The 20,865-nt window shown below is 41.7% G+C and overlaps 1 protein-coding gene and 1 long non-coding RNA gene across 2 annotated transcripts in view; both read right to left on the reverse strand.

The window, feature by feature from the left end:
- LOC109904544 (kinesin-like protein KIF26A) overlaps positions 1–16,233 on the reverse strand; it is a 100,945-nt gene extending 84,712 nt beyond the window's left edge. Inside the window, exon 1 of the mRNA XM_031788148.1 lies at positions 15,196–16,233. Coding sequence (XP_031644008.1) covers positions 15,196–15,444 — 249 coding nt within the window. The 5' untranslated portion in view covers positions 15,445–16,233. The remainder of the gene's footprint in view (positions 1–15,195) is intronic.
- A 3,289-nt stretch (positions 16,234–19,522) lies between these two features.
- Positions 19,523–20,705, reverse strand: LOC116353280 (uncharacterized). The gene is made up of 2 exons (XR_004202617.1): positions 20,582–20,705; positions 19,523–19,877 (listed from the first exon to the last, which is right to left on the reverse strand). It is a non-coding gene; the product is annotated as an uncharacterized LOC116353280 (long non-coding RNA).
- Between the last annotated feature and the right edge of the window lie 160 nt (positions 20,706–20,865).

Raw genomic sequence — 20,865 nt, forward strand, 5'->3', positions numbered from 1 at the left:
TAAATGATGTGTTGGAGTGTGCCCCTGGCTAAATGTAAATGATGTGTTGGAGTGTGCCCCTGGCTAAATGTAAATGATGTGTTGGAGTGTGCCCCTGGCTAAATGTAAATGATGTGTTGGAGTGTGCCCCTAGCTAAATGTAAATGATGTGTTGGAGTGTGCCCCTGGCTAAATGTAAATGATGTGTTGGAGTGTGCCCCTAGCTAAATGTAAATGATGTGTTGGAGTGTGCCCCTAGCTAAATGTAAATGATGTGTTGGAGTGTGCCCCTAGCTAAATGTAAATGATGTGTTGGAGTGTGGCCCCTGGCTAAATGTAAATAAAAACACAACACAATTGTGCCGTCTGGTTTGCTTAATATAAGGAATTTGTCATTATTTATACTTTATACTTTTACTTTGATACATTTTAGAAATTACATTTCCTTTTCATACTTAAGTATGTTTAAAACCAAATACTTTTAGACTTTTACTCAAGTAGTATTTTACTGGGTGGCTTTCACTTTTGAGTCATTTTCTATTAAGGTACCTTTACCTTTACTCAAGTATGACAGTTGGGTACTCTTTCCACGACTACACACATACACTCGGTACTGGTACCCCCTGTATATAGCCCCGTGTGTTGCTTTTTTGGTATTATTTTTTTAACTTTCATTTATTTAGAAAATATTTTCTTAACTCTTATTTTCTTAAAAGTGCATTGTTAGTTAAGTATGTAAGCATTTCACTGTAAGGTCTACACCTGCTGTATTCGGCGCATGTGACAAATACAATTGGATTTGATTTGACATATACACACATTCGGACACACACATAGGTCCAGCAGGCAGAGTCGTATGGAACTGGCCTATCACCTTCCCTAAGTCTGCATTTACAGTCACAGAGTAACCAAGGACATAGCAACTGTATAGAGGCATTGCCAAGAAATGTGTCACTATTGACTATGGTTTCCATGATGGTTTCATGATGGTTTTTCCCAAATAGTAAACAAACATGCCCCATTCCGCAGGTTCAGGGTTAAAGGGCGGGATAATCCATGGTTTTCTTCTGAGCTGTCTTGTATTATTCACGACCGTAATCTAGCCTGGGCTAAAGCAAGGAAATCATGTTCTGATGCCGATTGGCTTATTTTTAGGCAGTTACGAAACAAGTGTTATTTTCTTCCATGAAGGCTGAATATTTTATGTCTGTTACCACTGATAACCTGAATGACCCTAGAAAGTTTTGGAAGGCTATTAAGTCTATGTCTGGTAACAGTAATGGTGTTTGATTCAGTGTCCTCTGCCTCTGTACAACCCTGTGTGGATGAACCAGTGAGAGCTGGTCAAACTTTTAGCTTTTTGCTATTCTCAGTGCAGATGGTACATAAAGCCATGAAATCCTTAGATCAGAGAAAGCCTGCAGGTCCTGATCTTTTGGATCCCTGCTTTTTAAATCTGGCAGCTGATTTCAAAACTGAAACACTTACATATCTGTTCAATTTAACCCTGGAATGTAAGGAAATTCAAAAGATCTGGAAATCAGCATTTGTTCTACCACTTTTAACCTTTTGTGACTAGGGGGCAGTATTTTCATTTTTGGAAAAATAACGTTCCCGTAGTAAACGGGATATTTTGTCAGGACAAGATGCTAGAATATGCATATAATTGACAGCTTAGGATAGAAAACACTCTAAAGTTTCCAAAACTGTAAAAATATTGTTTATGAGCATAACAGAACTGATGTTGCAGGCGAAAGCCTGAGAAAAAGCCTCATGTTTTGAAAGCGCTGCGTTCCAATGCGTCCCCATTGAGCAGTGAATGGGCTATCAACCAGATTACTCTTTCTCCGTATTCCCGAAGGTGTCTACAGAATTGTGACGTAGTTTAACGCATTTATGTTGAAGAATACCCGTAAGTGACTACATTGCGCTAGTGGTCACCTGATGGCTCCCAGAGTGACTCTCGCGTAAAATACAGAGGTAGTCATTATTCCAATCGGTCCTACTGAAAAACGAATTGTCCCAGTGGATATATTATCGAATAGATATTTGAAAAACACCTTGAGGATTGATTTATAAACAACGTTTCTGTCAATATTTTGAATATTTTTCGTGACTACAATTTCCGGACGATTTCTCAGCCAAACGTGAAGAACAAACGGAGCTATTTCGCAAAAATAATATTTTTGGAAAAAAGGAACATTTGCTATCTAACTGGGAGTCTCGTGAGTGAAAACATCCGAAGCTCATCAAAGGTAAATGATTTAATTTGATTGCTTTTCCGTTACCAAGTTACCTGCTGCTAGCTGGACAAAATGCTATGCTAGGCTATCGATAAACTTACACAAATGCTTGTCTAGCTTTGGCTGTAAAGCATATTTTGAATGACAGGGTGATTAACAAAAGGCTAAGCTGTGTCTCAATATATTTCATTTGTGATTTTCATGAATAGGAATATTATAAATAGTTATCTATTTTATCAATGTACCAATCGGGCTTCAGGAAGAAGCATAGCACAATTACAGCAGCCATGAAGGTTTTAAATTATATCACTGAAGCCCTTGACAAAAAACATCACTGTGTCTCACTTTTTATTGATCTCTCTAAGGCTTTTGATACAGTTGATCATGCTATACTAAGACAGCGATTGTCGAGTGTAGGTCTTTCGGAGCATGCAGTTGCATGATTTGCTAACTATCTGTCTGATAGAACTCAATTTGATGGACTCAAGTCTGTTAAATTGTCTGTCTGTAATGTTGTGTCCTAAGGCTCTGTACTTTGTCCTCTCTTATTCAATATTTATATAAATAATTTAGACAAAAATGTCCAAAATGCACAACTTCATTTTTATGCTGATGATACTATTATTTACTGTTGTGCCTCGTCTCTTACAAAAGCTTTCCAGAACATGCAAACTGCTTTTTATACTGTTCAACATACCTTGTGTCAATTGAAGCTTATCCTCAATACTGACAAAACTAAACTAATGGTGTTTTCTAAAGCAATAAATAAACCTCTTAGTTTTTCACCTATTATTACCTGTCAGGGCAATGAGATTGAGTCTGTAACCTCATATAAATATCTTGGAACTTTAATTGATGACGGCCTCACTTTTAAATTGCATATTCAACAACTTACAAAACAAATTGAAGCTGAAATTGGGATTTTATTTTAGGAATAAGGCCTGTTTTTCTTTTGAAGCCAGGAGGCTAGTATCAGCTACATTTATGCCTTTACTAGACTATGTGGATATTTTATATATGAATGCTTCCGCTCAGTGTTTGAGACCAATTGACACCCTTTACCATGGTACTTCGAGATTTATTTTAAACTGCAAAACCCTTACGCACCACTGCACTTTGTATACCAGGGTTGGCTGGCCTTCTCTCGTCACTCGTAGGCTCAGTCACTGGTATACTTTTATTTACAAAGCCATTTTGGGTTTACTACCTTTTTATTTTAGCATTTTTATTGTTCAGAAATGTGGTGGGTACTCTCTTCGTTCGCTGGACTTTATCCTGCTAACTGTTCCAAGTGTCCCAACTGAATTTGGTAAAAGGGCTTTTATGTACTCTGCGCCATCGTCTTGGAACGCTTTACAAAATACTTTTAAACTGGAAGAAATTGTCCCGATTGGTATTTTTAAAATCACTGATGAATGATCTTGAGACTGATTCTGTTTTTAATTTGCTGTTTTTGTGAATTCTATGGTTTTCACTAGATTACTTGTAGTTTTTCATGTTGTTTGTCTGTCATTTTTGTAATGACTTGGTGCTGCCTATCTTGGCCAGGATGCTCTTGAAAAAGAGATTTTAAATCTCAATGAGCCCTTCCTGGTTAAATAAAGGTTTAATAATAATACAAATACAAGCATAGACTGATAGCAGTTGGTTTTCTATGTTCAACCAGCCAAATGGCCTAGAGACTGTATTTCAATGAGAAGTATTGACAACTAAACAATTAGGATTGTCCTTGTTGCTCTTGTAGTGAGATTTAAGAATATTCTCAGCACAAATTCATCCAATGTCTCTCTCTCTCTCTCTCTCTCTCTCTCTCTCTCTCTCTCTCTCTCTCTCTCTCTCTCTCTCTCTCTCTCTCTCTCTCTCTCTCTCTCTCTCTCTCTCTCTCTCTCTCTCTCTCTCTCTCTCTCTCTCTCTCTCTCTCTCTCTCTCTCTCTCTCTCTCTCTCTCTCTCTCTCTCTAGCTATCTTTTTCTTTCTTGTTGTCACGCCCTGACCATAGAGAGCTGTTTATTCTTTATGTTGGTTGGGTCGGGGTGTGATTTAGGGTGGGTTATCTAGGGGAATTGTATTTCTATGGTGGCCTGATTTGGTTCCCAATCAGAGGCAGCTGTTTATCGTTGTCTCTGATTGGGGATCATATTTAGGTAGCCATTTTCCCATTGTGATTTGTGGGATCTTGACTATGTTTGTGTGTAGTTGCTTTCTGCACTGCATGTAGCGGCACGGTTCATTTATACGCTTTATTGTTTTTGTGCTTTAAGTTTCTCTTCTAAATAAAAGGATGGAAACATCCCACGCTGCATCTTGGTCCACTCATTTCAATGAGCGTGACACTTGTACACACACATCCACACTCATCTCTGCTCAAAGAGCGGGATGCTCAACCATGAAATGAGCAGTAACATGAACTTTGACTGGCATTTTCACACAGAGTAGATATTTACGGAGCACCGTATATCCGGGTAAACTCCCAACAATACAGAATATGCCAGCGTATACCAAAGAAGCAGTTGGAGACAAACTAACACTGCTGCTCATCCCCCATCACACACACACACGCACACAGGCACTCACAATTGGTAAACACTGTCAAACAGGGCTGTCTTGTATTGGCAGGTGAGCCAGAGACAAAGCAGCTTTCCATAAACAGATGTCCAGTTGAGACTGAGGGGGGAAAGCAAACACGACAATGTCAAGTCTAGATTACCCACAATGCCCATAGTGATCCAATCTGTTTGTTCTGAAGAGGGGAGGCTCACCTGCCACACCCCGAGAGGCTGGACTTAGAGTTTGCCGAATGCAGATTCATCTTGGCAAGGATACACAGCGCTGGCGTTCTCTTTCTGCACATTGCTCTAAGGCTGGTGATTTGTCTTCTACCAATTTATTGCCAGGGGAAGAATACTTCAAACTCAGCCCACTTCTCTGATAATCACACTGGAAATTTATCTGAACAATTATGTTTTCTCCGATACTCTGAATCAATTCCAGAGATGTGCTCCTGACAGCCAGGCTATGGTACATCTCAGTTCATTATGATGCATCAGGGCAGCCTGACAGCACACGACAATCTATGTCCACACACAAACACAAACACACTGGCTGTCAGGAGCACACACACATACTTCTTCCTCGTGAGCTAGTCATGCTGATTTGTGACTCATTTCAGGAGACTAGGCATATGTCGAGCATCACTACTTCACAGAAGAGGCATTTCGTAACGTAAACAAAAAAAGAAATATCAAAAATATTCTGGAACATATTAACTTTTATGTGCCTCAATAACAAACTTGCATGCCATCTGTAATTATGAATAAAAATGTTAAATTACGAGCCACAGAAAAAGACAGGGACATTGGCTTAGCCACAGAAAAAGACAGGGACATTCCCGCTAGCCATGTTAGGCTGAGATAATGAATGGGCTGGATATGCCGAGAGATGAGTTCGGATTGATCTGCCATGTAGTATGCTTCTGTTTATAACATAAACTGCTCAGTATGTGTAGGTAATCCTTTCTAACGCAGCTTTTTATAAAGATATCAGGAAGAACTGTGATAATGTTGCTAATGCTCTCCACTCTCCACTTTCTGGAGGACCAAGTTTTGAAATCAGTGGAATTCCCGGTGGAAGCAAAGTATGATCGCTCAGGAGATGGAGGAAATGCAGGCGTTTGTTTATGCGGAGGGCGTGGAAAAGAGAATACACAAAGGCTGTTATATAGATCGCCTGTCTCTGATTTACATCTTCAAACTAAGGGCAACCATGGCATCTGTGAAAGAGAGGGAAAAGCATTCATTCATGTATATGGGTAAGAGTGTCTCATTAGCTACATTTTCAGATATGATATATTTCTAATTCTGTCAGAAAGTAATTTTCATTGTAAGTTAAGGCATACTATTGGCTAGTTAGCTAACTTTAGCTGGCTGACTAGCTCGCTGTATGATTTTTGTAGTAATATTATTCGTATCTCAGAGCCATTTGTATTGCTATTCATAGCCTAATGTTACTAGCTAGCTAATACTGAACCTAGTTGGTTAGCTTTAGCTGCCTGTAGATTCATGCAGGGTAGTAATGTTATGAGTTCATTGTTTAGCTAGCTACATGTCTAAACAAAAGACTCCACTTTGCAACTAACCAATTCACTGTACTGTTTACACATTCTGTATCCTGTGCATGTGACAAATAAACGTAGATTATATTTGATAGATTGTGTGTTTACCAAAGACAGTAATGTAAAGAACAGCATGACCTGAACCAAAGTAAAATCAGGATATAAAGTTAGGTCAACGAGACAGTGTCCAAGTTCTAAAATTCCCCTGTAGAATGCATTGCTGTCACACCCTGACCATAGTTTGCTTTGTATGTTTCTATGTTTTGTTTGGTCAGGGTGTGATCTGAGTGGGCATTCTATGTTGTGTGTCTAGTTTGTCTGTTTCTGTTTTTAGCCTGATATGGTTCTCAATCAGAGGCAGGTGTTAGTCATTGTCTCTGATTGGGAACCATATTTAGGTAGCCTATTTGATGTTGGGTTTTGTGGGTGATTGTTCCTTTCTCTGTGTTAGTTTGCACCAGAATAGGCTGTTTCGGTTTTCCACGTTTGTTGTTTTGTATTATGTTCATGTTTAGTTGCCTTATTAAAAAACATGAATAGTAGCCACGCTGCATTTTGGTCCTCCTCTCCTTCAACTCAAGAAAACCGTTACAGTTGCTTTTAATCCGTCACACTCACAACAGCAAGCCGTTTTCTGTAATTAGCTTGCCATTAACTTGTTAATAATGATCTTGTTGTGAGTTTATTTTCCTGTAATAATGAATACAAATTGCTTAAAGTTAAGACGTTGCCAGCTATATGATATGGTTATTATTTGAACTGGCTAGCCAGTTAACTAAACAAGCTAGGAACAAACCAATACATTGTTACGAAAGTTGCTTTAAGTTGCCTGGTTTGCTTGATTGCCGTATACTAAATTCATTTTTAAAGGGATGGGTTTATTGGTGTTAAAATACACCAGTTATGCTATTTTGGACCACCAGGCTGCTGATGTCATGCAGCCTGTCGTATTTGTGTCACTGGGGACATGTCCCCCCCCCACATTCCGAAATGCCCCCCCCCCTCAGTTTTATCATTGGAATGTGATACAAAATGAGGAAATTGTGTGCTTTAGGACCATGTGGACGCACGCCTCCGAGCAGTCGGGTAGGCTGTTTGGAGTGTTATCTGACTGTATTTTTTAAAATATAGAATTTACAAAAATATATGTCCCCCCAGTTGCGCCCCTGACTAAAACATTCAAGGGTCATTTTTTCAAATTTGGGGTTTCAAGCTTATCAACTTTCAAAGCAGAATTACTTTCCCATTGTTCCTCAACTGTAGTGAATGATATACCACTTTGTAGCTCTGAGTCGCTACTTTTATCCAATGTAAAAAACACCATTTCAAATTCTTCTACATAAGACCAAATAGAGGCTGTCGGTCATATTTATGCATCCCAGTCACACCTCTTTGTTCAGTCTGTTGTTGACTCATTGATATTTCTTCTCATGTCTCATGTCACATTGTTTTCATGCCACTGGACTGCCATCATATAACATATTGCCCAATAAAGCAGGAGTGCACATCAATTGTTTTACTTTGGTCTGGGGTATTTCCCCAAACAATCCTTAACCCAACAGGAGCCATCTCATTGAATTACATACAGAGTTGGGCATACTATTACGTTTGATGTTGACCATTCAATCAAACTGACCTTGAGCAACACAAAAGCGAGATGTTTCTTCCAATACTGATCCTTCCTTTTATTGGGGGATTCCTCACTTCAATGAATTCTGTAAAATCATCTCTCAACCCTCTAGATAATTATAGAGGAGTAATGGGACTACTTCATAAACTGAACATTCTCTCTTCTCAAAGAGACAACAACAGGGGGAATGTTTGTCATTGCTGGTCTCCTTCATGTTAAAAAAAAAATTCTGCTCTTAGTACAAAACTCCAAACCGGTCACACTTGTAACGCAGTCAGTTTTTCATTCAAAACCTGTCATTGTGCATTCATTTGGATTGTAAACATCTCTCACAACACAACTATTGATCAAAATACATGTTTATTGTTAAATGTAATGAGAACATTGGTTTAATCCCCAAAACACAACATAATGATCTCCTTTCAATTTAGTTGTTTTAACTACCAGTTAATCCAATAGCAAATAATGCAAGATACGGCCCTTTAGAAGTGATGAAAGTAACATGCTACAGTACTGTAAATTACAGTACATTACACGGTTTTCACATTAGGCAATACACTTACATTACTCATCAAAATTAAAGAAAAGCTATATGGTAACAAACCAATTTAAAATCTATAGGTTTACCAAACGTCAAGTAATTAATCATTAAGCGCACTTGGATAATGTGATGGCAAAATGTATTTAATTAAATTGAAAGAGAATCATGAAAAGTATTGTGAGTAATGTATTGTGAGTAATGTATTGTGAAAGGCAATTACCTTGTATGAAAAGTATTTCTAGATAAAACACTGGTGAAAAAGTTACTGTGTGATTTTGTGTGTTGTACTTAGTCTATTGAAAATGTGCCTAAAGTTTAGAAAAAACATCCTTTTTGATGATCTGCTTTCAGTTTTGTACTAAGAATTGTACAATTTTACCCTATACTTTCAAAGGCTTGAGCGCTCTGAATCGTTTGAAGGTCATCATGTTGAATGATTATGGGAAAGCACAGGTGGAGCTTGGTTGTTTCACGGTAGGTACGACAACAATTCAAAGCTTTCACTACCATTAAAGACTAGAATTATGAAGCTAAACCCCCAGCACTAAGCTGCTCTCCCCTTCACCAGGTAAATGGGAGAACATCTGGACTGCCCCTTTTGCATCCAGTGCCAGCCAGCAGCAGTAGAGCCAGATGGTCTGAGCGGAGCACGTCTGTGTTTGTGGCTTGTCTAATCTTGTCCAGAGTCCGTCTGCTGTAGACTATCTCAGCACAGTGAGGAGTGCTGCAGAGAGGGGAGGAATGGCAGCTATTCGAGTACCTAAACAGATTCCTCTACCCTGCCCTGATGACCAGTGATGAGCATCAGCCTCTGTGCTGTATGTATAAGCCTAGGTATGCCACACAGGCCAACCAACCAAAGTCCCCCTCGAAAGCTGTTTCCTGTGGCCCCGCCCTGAAGTGGACGGCCGTTTCCTCTTGTTGTTGCCAGACTGGAATAGAATCCGGAGGGGCACGGGGTGTAGGTGGGGGGGAGGGGAAGACCAACACATTATTGCTTTCTCTCAGCCACACGTTGTCCTGTTTACAGACACTTGTCTCTTAGACACCACAAATGTGGTCATATGTGCAGACAATCATCCAGCAGAAGAAACAATCAAATGGCACAGTCCGGGAATGATGTATTAATGAGGTGACCAGGTAATGAAAACAGCAAATCAAAAGGAGAACAAAAGAGTCACTGAGTGCAGAAGCAGAGTGTGATGAGATTGTCCTCTGCTCCAACTCTGTACTGTTGACTGAGCCACGCAGATACCGCAGGGCTTGGCTGTGATTGATGCCTGTGTTATCTCTGCTGGTTGACATCAGATTATTGCTCTGCAGTTTAATACTGCGCACATGCCATAAAGCACAGCAGCACAGCCTAGCTGGCCTCACCAGAAAGGACATGGAGAAGGAGGCAGCCCACCTCACAATGCACTCCTCTCCCCAGGCAAGGCTCTCTCTCAGCAGGTTCTGCAGGGTGGGACCTCACCCCTTCACCTCTACCCCCATCCCCGCCCAACCAATTACAACCAAACCATCCATAGCTCATATGATTACTAGTGAACAAAATAATGTATGATCCTACTTTTTTTCTTCAATGTGGTCATACTCTGTATCTACCTTAGGTTTAATGACTTGCCACAATCCTCCCACAACCCCTTCCTTCCCCTGTCCTCATCAGTCTTGTCCACAACCCCCCTGCGGTGGACCTGGCAGCGTACACCTGTTCCAGCCCAGCCCGGCTACCTGAAACCCTATCCCACCCTATCCCACAGCAGAGGCTGGGTGAGCTGACAGACGGGTCAGAGGTCAATCAACAAAGGTAGAGATAACCCCCCCAGGCAAGCCTGAGAAACAGCAGCTAGCCAGGTGGACAGGCTCACTCAGTCTGACCCCTCCATCTCTCTTTCACTCTCTCTCTCACTCTCTCTCTCCCTATCTCTCTCTCCCACACATACATAAACACATTAATTTATGCAAAGTTCAGTAGAAATGTGTTCCCTAAAGTTTGGACACTAATGATACCTCTTTAGAAACTTAAATCTCTTGATTTGGATGCCTGGTGATCCCTGGCACTTACCCTGTCAACTCAACTCTGAATAGGCAGATGAGAAATTAACACGGTGATTGTGTAAGCTCTGAAACGTCACCCAGGGCTACAAAGGTGGTGATGCATACATACTGAAATGGTCCAGATGGGTTGTTGTTCATGGCAACAAAAACGTTCTTGAAATATCCTCTACAAAACACTTACATAAGCCCATAGTGGGATTTAGGAAAGTGTACCTAGCCTGGACAGACAGGCGCACACACACACACACACACACATACACACACACACACACACACACACTCTAAATACATCGTCAACTAACTAGGAGTACCTGTTCATCGTCCACTCTAACACATCAATAGAATTATTCATTATCAGCTTGTGAGGAAATAGCAGGCCTGTTCAGTCAGACTGCAAACACCAATAAGGCCAGCTCTCCACTGACCTCTACCTCCAACTGCTCGGATTAATCCAAGTCTTCAAGCCCATAAACCCCTGCAAGGCTTTCTCTGTTAGTCATTCTGTGTATCATGAAGTCCACTTAATTGCAGTTGATGAAGTCCATACTGTATTCATATTCCTAGGTGTTAGTATATAAGTAGCTACGTGGGGGTGTTGGTTATGGTTATTGTTTCACTGACCTGTACCCCTTGGTTTAGTACTAACACAATATCTACTTATCTCTTCCAGCCATCACAACAACTCTGCATAATCTCACACTGGCCCTGGAACTGGCCCTGGAACTGGCTCTGACTGTACTATGAACAAAGACATACACACAAAGACTAATTCATAGACATACACAATGTAAGTGACAGGAATAAAAAAAAAACATTCCAACCTATGAATATATTGAATATATATATTATAACTTACAATGTTCATACATCAAATGCAATGAGAATACAAACTCACCTGAAGGAAAACACGAAAGAAAGTTTGTAAGGGAAATGTTTTCTTTGTACAGTGCATTTCATGAACTATAAACGTTGCTTCACAAGAAGCTTCAAGGATACAGTGACGTGACAATATATGACGATTGACAATGTACCAGCTTGTATACAGTACCTAACAAACAATAGCCTGGCTGCTTTTCTTTCACTGAGCCCTTTCTTTTATTTCAAGGTTTGGGTGATAGTCAGAGATAGGGAGGGAGGATACTTATTTCAACCACCATATCAAGTAACTGTCAGCCTGTCTAGAATAGGACCAGTGGCTTTAGAAGCTGCTGCCTGGCCATGGCTGAGGAATTAAAGCCCTTGTGGGTCACAATACCGCCAGGCTTTAGGGCCTGTAGAAACCCAACAGACCATTGTTGTCACTGACAGCCCCCTCACCTTTTCATGAGACAGCTGACAGTGCAGACGAAAAAAAACGTCCTCCTCCCAATTCATCAAACGGCATGGCCAAAATATTGACTAACCCTTTCAGGGCAGAAACCATCGGAAGGGGTGGATGAATGGGGTATCGTTCATTAAATGCAGGTGGATCTGAGCCAGGTGTACAGGTCTGGTCTTTCTATAGGCATGTTGAATGTTGACAGATCCTCTGATTACGGTTGAGGGGTAATTAGTGCTTTGAACTTGAGGTTAGCCTTCACGTGATCATCTTTCCCCCGATTATACCTCACCTTGCCTTCATGTCCAGCCACCTGAAATACAGTGTGTGATTTCTGCTGCAGCCATCCAGAATGTCTGATGTTTACTATTCAAATTGTTGGTTTTTAGTTATATTAATCAAATACTGTACATTAACCGGGTGAACGCCTTTGATTAAGGGAGAAAATCAAGTCTGCAGAACCTGTGTCTCCATTTAATCTGCCTCTTCGGTATCTGTCCTTTAAGCTAAACCCATTCTACCAGGGCTTCTTTCAATGCGCTGCTGTCTAACAATGTCTGGTTAATGTGTGTCCAAGTCACTGTATTTTACTGTAGAGCATTAAGTGAGGTGAAGTGGTATGGGTGATGTCAGACAAAGCACATGCCAGCTATAAATATGAAAACAAAAGATGTGGGGGACACAGGAACTGCTCCTCTGTGAACGAGACAGGCACTTAATGGCAGAGAGCGTGGAAAAAGACTAATTGCTGCCACTGGCTGTTCAGGCTGCAGCAGACCATAAAGAAAATCATGTGTCACATTCATTGTTCTAATGCTGACCCTGCGTTTCCCTCGACAACACCTCACAGCAATGCAGCAATCGTCTCCCTCCCAGCCCAGCTGTAGTGTATGCTGGCTGCTACTGCTCTGAGCTCCTTCAGGTTGACACTGAGCCAGTGGCCCAGAGCAGAGAGACACTAGGAAGAACAGGAGTTCTTCAAGTTCCTAACAACATTAGACTGATCTGAGAGGGTTCTTTGAAGGACAAACAGGATAACACGAAAGCCACCTCTGAGGCATTTCACTGTCTGTGCATTTCCCAGTAAACCCAGGCTTCAGCATAGTACACTCTTTCAACCCAAATTGTTTTCCTTGAATGTATCTGCTGGCTGCTACTGATACTGTACTCAAACAATAAGTATTCTGGAACTGGAGGAGGGGTTGTTTGGGGAGGCAGGCTGACTTCCTCATCACAAAAAAATGGGACGGCAGGAGGATAGAGGGAAACCCTCACATAAACAGCTCCCTCTCTCACTTTCCCAGGGTAAACTCAGATGGCCCCCATCCACTATGACAGGTACAGCAGAACTCTGTTGCTCTGGTGCCAGGAGCTCAAACATCCCACAACAGTCATCTTTCCACCACACATCACATGGCCCAATTCCACCAAAGAAAATCTGTGAAAGCCATCCATCTACGACCACATCCAGCTAGACCTTCCAGGTGGGCAGCACAGGCCCAATGGGACAATGGAGCCCTTTCTCCTGCAGATGGAGAAATCGATACTATGAGGGGAGCACTATAAGAGCACCCTGCCTTGGCTGTTTACCACCTTAGAATTAGGGCCCAATTTAGCCATCAACATGTGCATAATGGGAGAAGGAAGGGGCAGCCCCCATCCCACCCCTCAACCGCTCCACACCTGGAGAGGACCACACAGGTAACTGAGAGGGGAGGGTTCAGTTCTCATGGAGAAGGACTGGCAGGTGGGATAGTGTACATCTGTTGGGGGGGGGGGTTGCCCGGATCTGATATGATTTAGACCACCCCCACAGAGGAACTCGACCACATACAGATGAACACTTGAGTGATGAAGTTAAATTCCTCCCAAAAGTTTTCCCCAATCGCTTATCTCATCTCCCTTTTCCCATAAGAAACGAGGTGCTGAGGGGGTTCAGAGGAGGCTGGAGGGCTTGTAATCCCAGCTAAGCATGAGACAGTCCCTCCAACACGACAACAAAGGAGTACAAACCCTGGGGCAAACTCACGCAGCAGTGACATCAACAAAAAGGGCCTAAATTTAACAGCGGTGGGAATTGTGGGGCGAGCCATACAGGAACACTTTCAATGCATTGCGAAGGTCAACTGGGATTTGACTTCCTCCTCAGACTCCGCCACTAGCAGCTTGCTTATTCCCTCCTCCCCCCTTACTCTCCCCGACAGCAAAATAAAGACATAAGCATTGTTTAGCAAGACAATGGGCCACTTCCAGAGACCTTTCAGTCTCAGACGCTGAGTTGTCACGTCCATAAACAGCGTGTGGCTGTGAGCAGCGAAATAAAATAGTTCACAGGAAGACTGGGACATTATAATCAGTGTCATTACCCTACAGCTTCTCATGACTCCGGTATTCACAGAGGAGAAGGACTTGATATGTATTACCTCTGCACCCAGCCAGAGGACAACCGCAGCTCTATAATAAGGTGTGTTTGTATGGGGAGTTATAGCCACAGCTACTACATGCTGGGAATACAGAGCTCACAAGGAGTTTCACAGCCATGTCTCACCCTGCCTTTGTGTACCCATCATAATAGAGTCTAGACTATGGCAGAAGCACGTGGGCAGTGGGCTCAAACCTATTAGCAACTAGCCTGTACCCCTGCACACTGACTCGGTACCGGTGCCGCCTGTATATAACCTTGTTATTCTTATTGTGTTACTTTTTGTTATTACTTTTTATTTTAGTCTACTTGGTAAATATTTTCTTCTTGAACTGCACTGTTGGTTTAAGGGCTTGTAAGTAAGCATTTTACTGTAAAGTCTACCCTTGTTGTATTCGGCGCATGTGGCAAATAAAGTTTGATTTGATTTGAGGTGCCTGTCAGTGATGAGGGCCACAGAGCAAAGCTGGGGAACGGGTCATGACCCTGACTTAGTCAGAATCACACTGTATGCCTTCACTGCTAGCTACACTGGGAGGAGGATGGCAAAAATAATTATTCTTAGCATGCCATCTGTGTGCCCCTCTATGACCTGCTGTATGGAACCCAGGCAGCCTGTCCCTGTTACGCCAGCAGAGCATGAGGTTAACAAACACATCTCCCATTACTACCTGCCTCATAATGAAAGAGCCACCTCACTGGAATCCTTTCAAGTGAGTGGGGGAAGGAGGTCATTACCATGCCATTGCAATATTATCCAAAAATCAACCAACAACATTATCAACTATGTAACCTTGGTGTAACGTTTATGAAAATTATTATTTTGCATTATTGGTACTTAAAAGGCAATCAGCACTTGAGACTCATATTAAAGTAAAAAATTGCTTCACAAACCTTTAGTGAACTTGGGTCTGTCAAGGCCAGCGCTTGCCTCTTCAGCTCTGTCACATTCATTTGACATTGTTGGCAAAAGCTTCCTTTTCCATCCCTTCTCTCTGACTCCGAGACGGTCACGGACCCTGCGCCCTCCGGGGGTGGCCGGCTGCTGCACCGCGCGTCCTTTGCCAAGTGAAGTAGTTTCCTGGGACTCAGATCAACAGGGAACGGCGACTCTCCGCTAGGACAACCTTCCACCTTCGCCATTAGAGAAAAGCAACTCGGTTAAAATAAATTCACAGGTAGGACAATACGCTGGCGAGACGCACAAGCCCAGGTGTGGAAGTCTACTTGTCTGGATTTGTTGGTTGACTGACAACCTGCATGAATGTCATAGGTAGACATGAGCACTACCAATTTGAAGAGGCAGGCTAAATGGGTTCCAAGACAAAAGGGTTGCGCTGCTGCGACAGGTTCTATTGAAAATCGGAACTGGTCATTTTAACTTTATGCATATAACACTTACAGTAAACATGCGGTTGTCAGGGTCCAGTCCATGAGTTGCATTTCCCCAAAATGAGTTCATTCTCCCGGGTCTGGGTATCCCTAGTAGACGTGGTTCTCACATACACTCAATTATTAAGAATCATTTGTACAATGAAGAGTAGTCGTAGTTGTAAATTGAAGTGTCACTTCTAAATCTGCCAGCGAGTAAACATATTATAGGCTAACCATGGTTGTGTCCTGCACTTGATCCGTGCTATCACTTGACAATCCGAGAGAAGTTTTGACACACACTCTTTTAAATGGGTGGGGGAAACTTTTGAAAAACTTTTTGGCGCATGATTGGACACCGCAATAGTAAATCACTTAAAATCATAACCGTAGGTGCATGGATCAGACAGGGTAATTCAACGTGTGAGTTGTATTAGGTTTATAGGTTATTAGGCTAGCTATTTATAAATCTGAAATTGGCCATTGTATTGGCTTCTATTATCAATGCATTACACTAGTAAAATGACTAAGTTATTCATATAGCTTAATTTCGTAATATTATTTGAAATATAGTGATTTTTATTTTAGATTATTGTAATCAATGGTTTTATCCATTCTTGTTGTCAGTTACGCGAGCAGACACAGTTGCAGACATTGCTTCACTGACAAGATAATGGGTGCAGTACAGAGCCTACTTAGCTGTAAAGCCAATGCGTCCCGTTCTTGCTACTTTGGCGCCATCATCTGGTAAATAGAAAGATTGCAGGATGGTTTTCGCAAAATAAGGGCTACAAGTTAAATATTTAATTAACACACTTTAAATATTTGATGTTGATGATGTAAGCCTCGTACTTCGTTGTGAGAATCCTTTCTACCCTCACATGACCCAATTGCAGCCTTTTGTCTGTCTGTCTGTCTGTCTGTCTGTCTGTCTGTCTGTCTGTCTGTCTGTCTGGCTGGCTGGCTGTCTGGCTGGCTGGCTGGCTGGCTGGCTGTGTCGTCGACTGGGTTGAGTGGCTTTACGCTTGGCAGCGCAACTGGTTGCAAATTATAGGCGTCCTTATGGGGTTAACAGAATGAGGCCAATTTAATACTGCCAAACGTTTATTTTGTAATTACACATGCAGCATAACATAAGCTATTCACCACAAAAGGCAAATACAAAATTCTCTGAATAATTTATCATAGATAAGAAAAGTATGTTTTTCTCTGGTTATCATTCCACAGACACAATAGACAAATGAGCCGGAGTCACAATTCAAAAAATAGGTAGCCTAATATTATTGATAGTTACACAGTCTCAGGAATCAGGATAGGCTATTCCATTTCTTCCCCACTTCAGTTTTGTGTGACTCTCATTGCATTTAGAAATGAATCATTCTATCACATCATCAAATTAAATGTTGGACAGTGATAGGGAAATCAAGTCTGTCATTGTGGCCTTTACTGACCCTTGCGTGCGCTTGTACTGATTACGAGTGTTCATTTTTGGTTATAACTGCTCGGCGCCTTTAACAGCGAATGAGCGCAGAGATTACAGTAGCCTTATTGTCTATTAAATCATTGAATGTTCGGGACCACAAAGCCCCATCCACCCTGCTACTCTATACTTGGTTCAAACTTTTTAAAATTATTTTAAAGAAGAGAAATCCAAGTCAGTGATCACGCTACGAAGTTGGCAACGTAGATAAGGCGCAGCTGACACTCAAGGGAGCTGTTCACGGTCCTGAAATGTACTGGAAATCCAGGTCTGTGGCTTTACTGGTCACCTTGTGTATCAGCTTACTTACTTATTAACGTTCTATTTTTCAAGGTAGTTGGGCGAGTGGATTAGGCTACATTTGATGTTTGAGCAGCCTATGTTTCAGCTATTTAGTGTAGCGTGCACTCACTCACCTTTGCTTTTCTCCTTAGAAGATGACTGGTAAATCCAAATATGATATCGGAGTCCACGAAGAATGTACCCAGATCTATGAGACTGGGGTTGGGCTTGTCAGCTCCAGAGGAGCCCGAGGAGTTTGGTAAAGCCATGAGGGAAATGTGCGTAATATTCCACGCCGTGGGTTACCGAATTGACATCTATATTTGTATATTCGTTTCCATTTCAGGATATATTTTCATAGATCCCAAACAATTGCATGGTTTGAATCCAAAAGGTATTCCGGACATCCAACAATGACTCGGAGAGAGCTTACTGTCTCTCCATGACCGCTCCACTCAATGCCCAACAATTGCGGCGTGTGCGCAAAAATATATCTCCTGTGCATGGCCAGCAGTCCAGCAAGACAATAAACCGATACAATCCATCCGTAATCCAAACCTTTATATCCACAGGTAGAGTATTTGTTTTTTAACTCCTCACGCCTGGTCTTTCAGCTCGCAGGTCTCGGAACGCAATCACATGCGCCTAAGGAGGATCACCTTTTGCAGTCCCCCCCCCCCCCCCCCCCCCCGCCCCCTTCTCTCTCTCCTGCTCGCTCGCTCACTCACTCACCCAGTTGTGTAATTCATCCTTGCTGCGCTTCCTGCCGACTTGCTGGAGGCTCCAACATGTATTTATCAAAGCAAACACGCACTAGATAACAGCGGAATCCAACAGCTTCCCAATGACCCGGTTTGAGATCTTTGGTGGAACTTGTGCCATGACCCATTTAACTTAGTTGGATCGTCTTGTTTTTTACATTTTTATTAAACGATTTTGTAGAGAAAACCCTGTATTTGTTAGTGCACTGTACGTAGTCAGCTCTTGCGCTTACGTCTGTGTGTAGCTTAGTGGAGTTTGGGCTATTAATTACGAGGCTAATAGATGGCTTGGTGGAGTTTGGGCTATTAATTACGAGGCTAATAGATGGCTTAGCTGCCTTCCAGTTCCAGATACAATTGGGACTTTTAAAGACATATTAATGTCTTATTTTCAAAGCATTTTCAAATACAGAGCTGTTTGAGTTGCAATTTTAATAAAGTAGATAATATCTATTTTGTGTGCTTTGAAAGCTGAACAGGGATGTTCTTTTAATAAAAATATTATCTGCTGTACACAGACCGAGGACTTTGCCATAATGAACTCATTGGTACCTGGCACCCTTTGAAAATGTCATCTCTTTAAAGCACTTAGAAAGTTTGGTGGGTGTGAATGTTTTCAAGTCTGATTTTAAATTATATTTCATTTCATCATTATGCGAGAGCAGAATACAATTCGATACACAATGCTGTGTGCTCATGGGTTTAATCAAAATGTAGCTATATTATTCAACCTTTATTTATTTAGATTTGGGCTATTTAAATAAAAAACATCTTTAAAAGCAAGATTAACCTGAGGGATATCAAAGGTGGCTTAAATGATGGTTGGCTTATTAGTGTTGTGGGGATACCCATAATAACCTCTATATGTGACCCTTTCTAAGGCCCAGTTATGTCCCTTGCCTACCCACAACAAACAGACACTCACTCAAACACACACTATTACGCACGGACACAACCACAGCTCATTCTTTTTTGAACGGATTCACTGGATTTCCAGGAGACCAATAATTGGCCTATTCTCTGCAGTAAAGATGATTTACCATGTCTGACCGAAACTCAGTTCCCACCTGGAGGAGGTTCGGGTCACCCCGACCGCCGATGAACTTCCGGATCGCATCCCGTGGAACTACTACCCCTACATCTGCTGCCTTTGCGCATGTAAGAAAATCGCTATGGGCATCTCATTATACTGCTCAATATCTTACCCAACTTGCAAACCTTCGCAGTGCACGGGGCTTCATGAGAACCGTTTAGCAAATAACCGTAATGTTGTTGGCACACTGCTGAGATCAGAGGAAATAAAGCGGCGTCTGGGATGGAGACTGGAGAGAATAATCTGTGGATGGCTCTTTAATAAATTATTCATACGTCAATACAACAAAGCAAATGTTATTCCCTTAGAACTATCAAGATCATCATCATTATTCCTAGCGGTGTAAGATTTTATTCTCTTATATTTGTCCATCAATAAATGAAAAACAGTTATTGAAAACAAAACAACAACAAAAAATACATTTAGTTGTATTCATTGTACTATCCTTCTGAAACAAAAAAATATATTTATCCACCGGAAAAAAAAGTAAAACTGTCTGGAATCCAATTGGCCCTTTCCTTCAGCACCTCGGACAGCGACCATGCCCAATGCGCTGTTTGGACTTCAGGAACAGTCGGACACCACGAGGCTATATTGACATTATAACACAAGGTGGCACACGAGAGAGAGATAGAGAGAGAGAGGAGACGGAGAGAGAGCAGGGGTGGGGAAGAGAGATATAGAGAGCGAGAAATGCTTACAAATCAAACAAGGTTAGGCTGAACATTAGTGTAAACATGTAGGTCAATCTTGTAAAAAATAAAACAATGAATGTAACCAACTGCTTTCAGATTTTAAAAATTGTCTTGACATCTTATATTAGACTATGCTAAAGACATGACATCAAATGAGTCTAATCCACACAATTGAATTAAGAATCTCATCACTTTACTATAGCATATCAGCCTAAACTACTCAATGATTCAAGATCTTCAAAGCAGTGCAGGCTACTCCATGTATTGCCTTGGAAGTATTTGTCCGCCTGATCAAGTGGTCCTAAACATTTCACAATTTTGGCAAAGAACTGTTGAACTGTTAAGAACCACTCCACCAGAGAGACCAAACTACGAGTCATCACTTCTTCAGGTGACCACACACAGTCCAAAACTGGCATAAAGAGCAGTGTCTGCAACCATCGCTGTCTGCCCACATCACACCAGCAGAAACAGTAGCCTACTTCATATTTTACAGCAGTTTGAAATACTTTTCTTGTCGCCTGAACTGACAAAGTTCATTCATAGGCCTACTATAGTAAGCTAAATACTAGGCATACATTTTCAAAGGTTATCTCACCGTGAGTTGCGGTTTCATCTGAGCAGTCCATGCCTATGCTGTGTCTGTGTGGCTTTGGTGAGCCGCGGCTCTTTATATATAGTGTTTTGGGGTAGGTTCATACAAGCCTTTCATTCAGCGAGGAATGAAGGCCAGGCAGGTCTGACCGGCTGAGCTGGGTTCCACCAGCAACTTGTGTTGCCTGTCAGACAGCCGCCTTCATGACGAAGCCAAGCCAAGTGTAGTCACTAATACTCTCTGCACATTGCTTTAAGCTTTTTATCTAAAGTATCAAATCTGTACCA

The sequence above is a fragment of the Oncorhynchus kisutch genome, linkage group LG14 (genome assembly GCF_002021735.2).
Source record: "Oncorhynchus kisutch isolate 150728-3 linkage group LG14, Okis_V2, whole genome shotgun sequence".
In the NCBI taxonomy this organism is placed as follows: domain Eukaryota; kingdom Metazoa; phylum Chordata; class Actinopteri; order Salmoniformes; family Salmonidae; genus Oncorhynchus; species Oncorhynchus kisutch.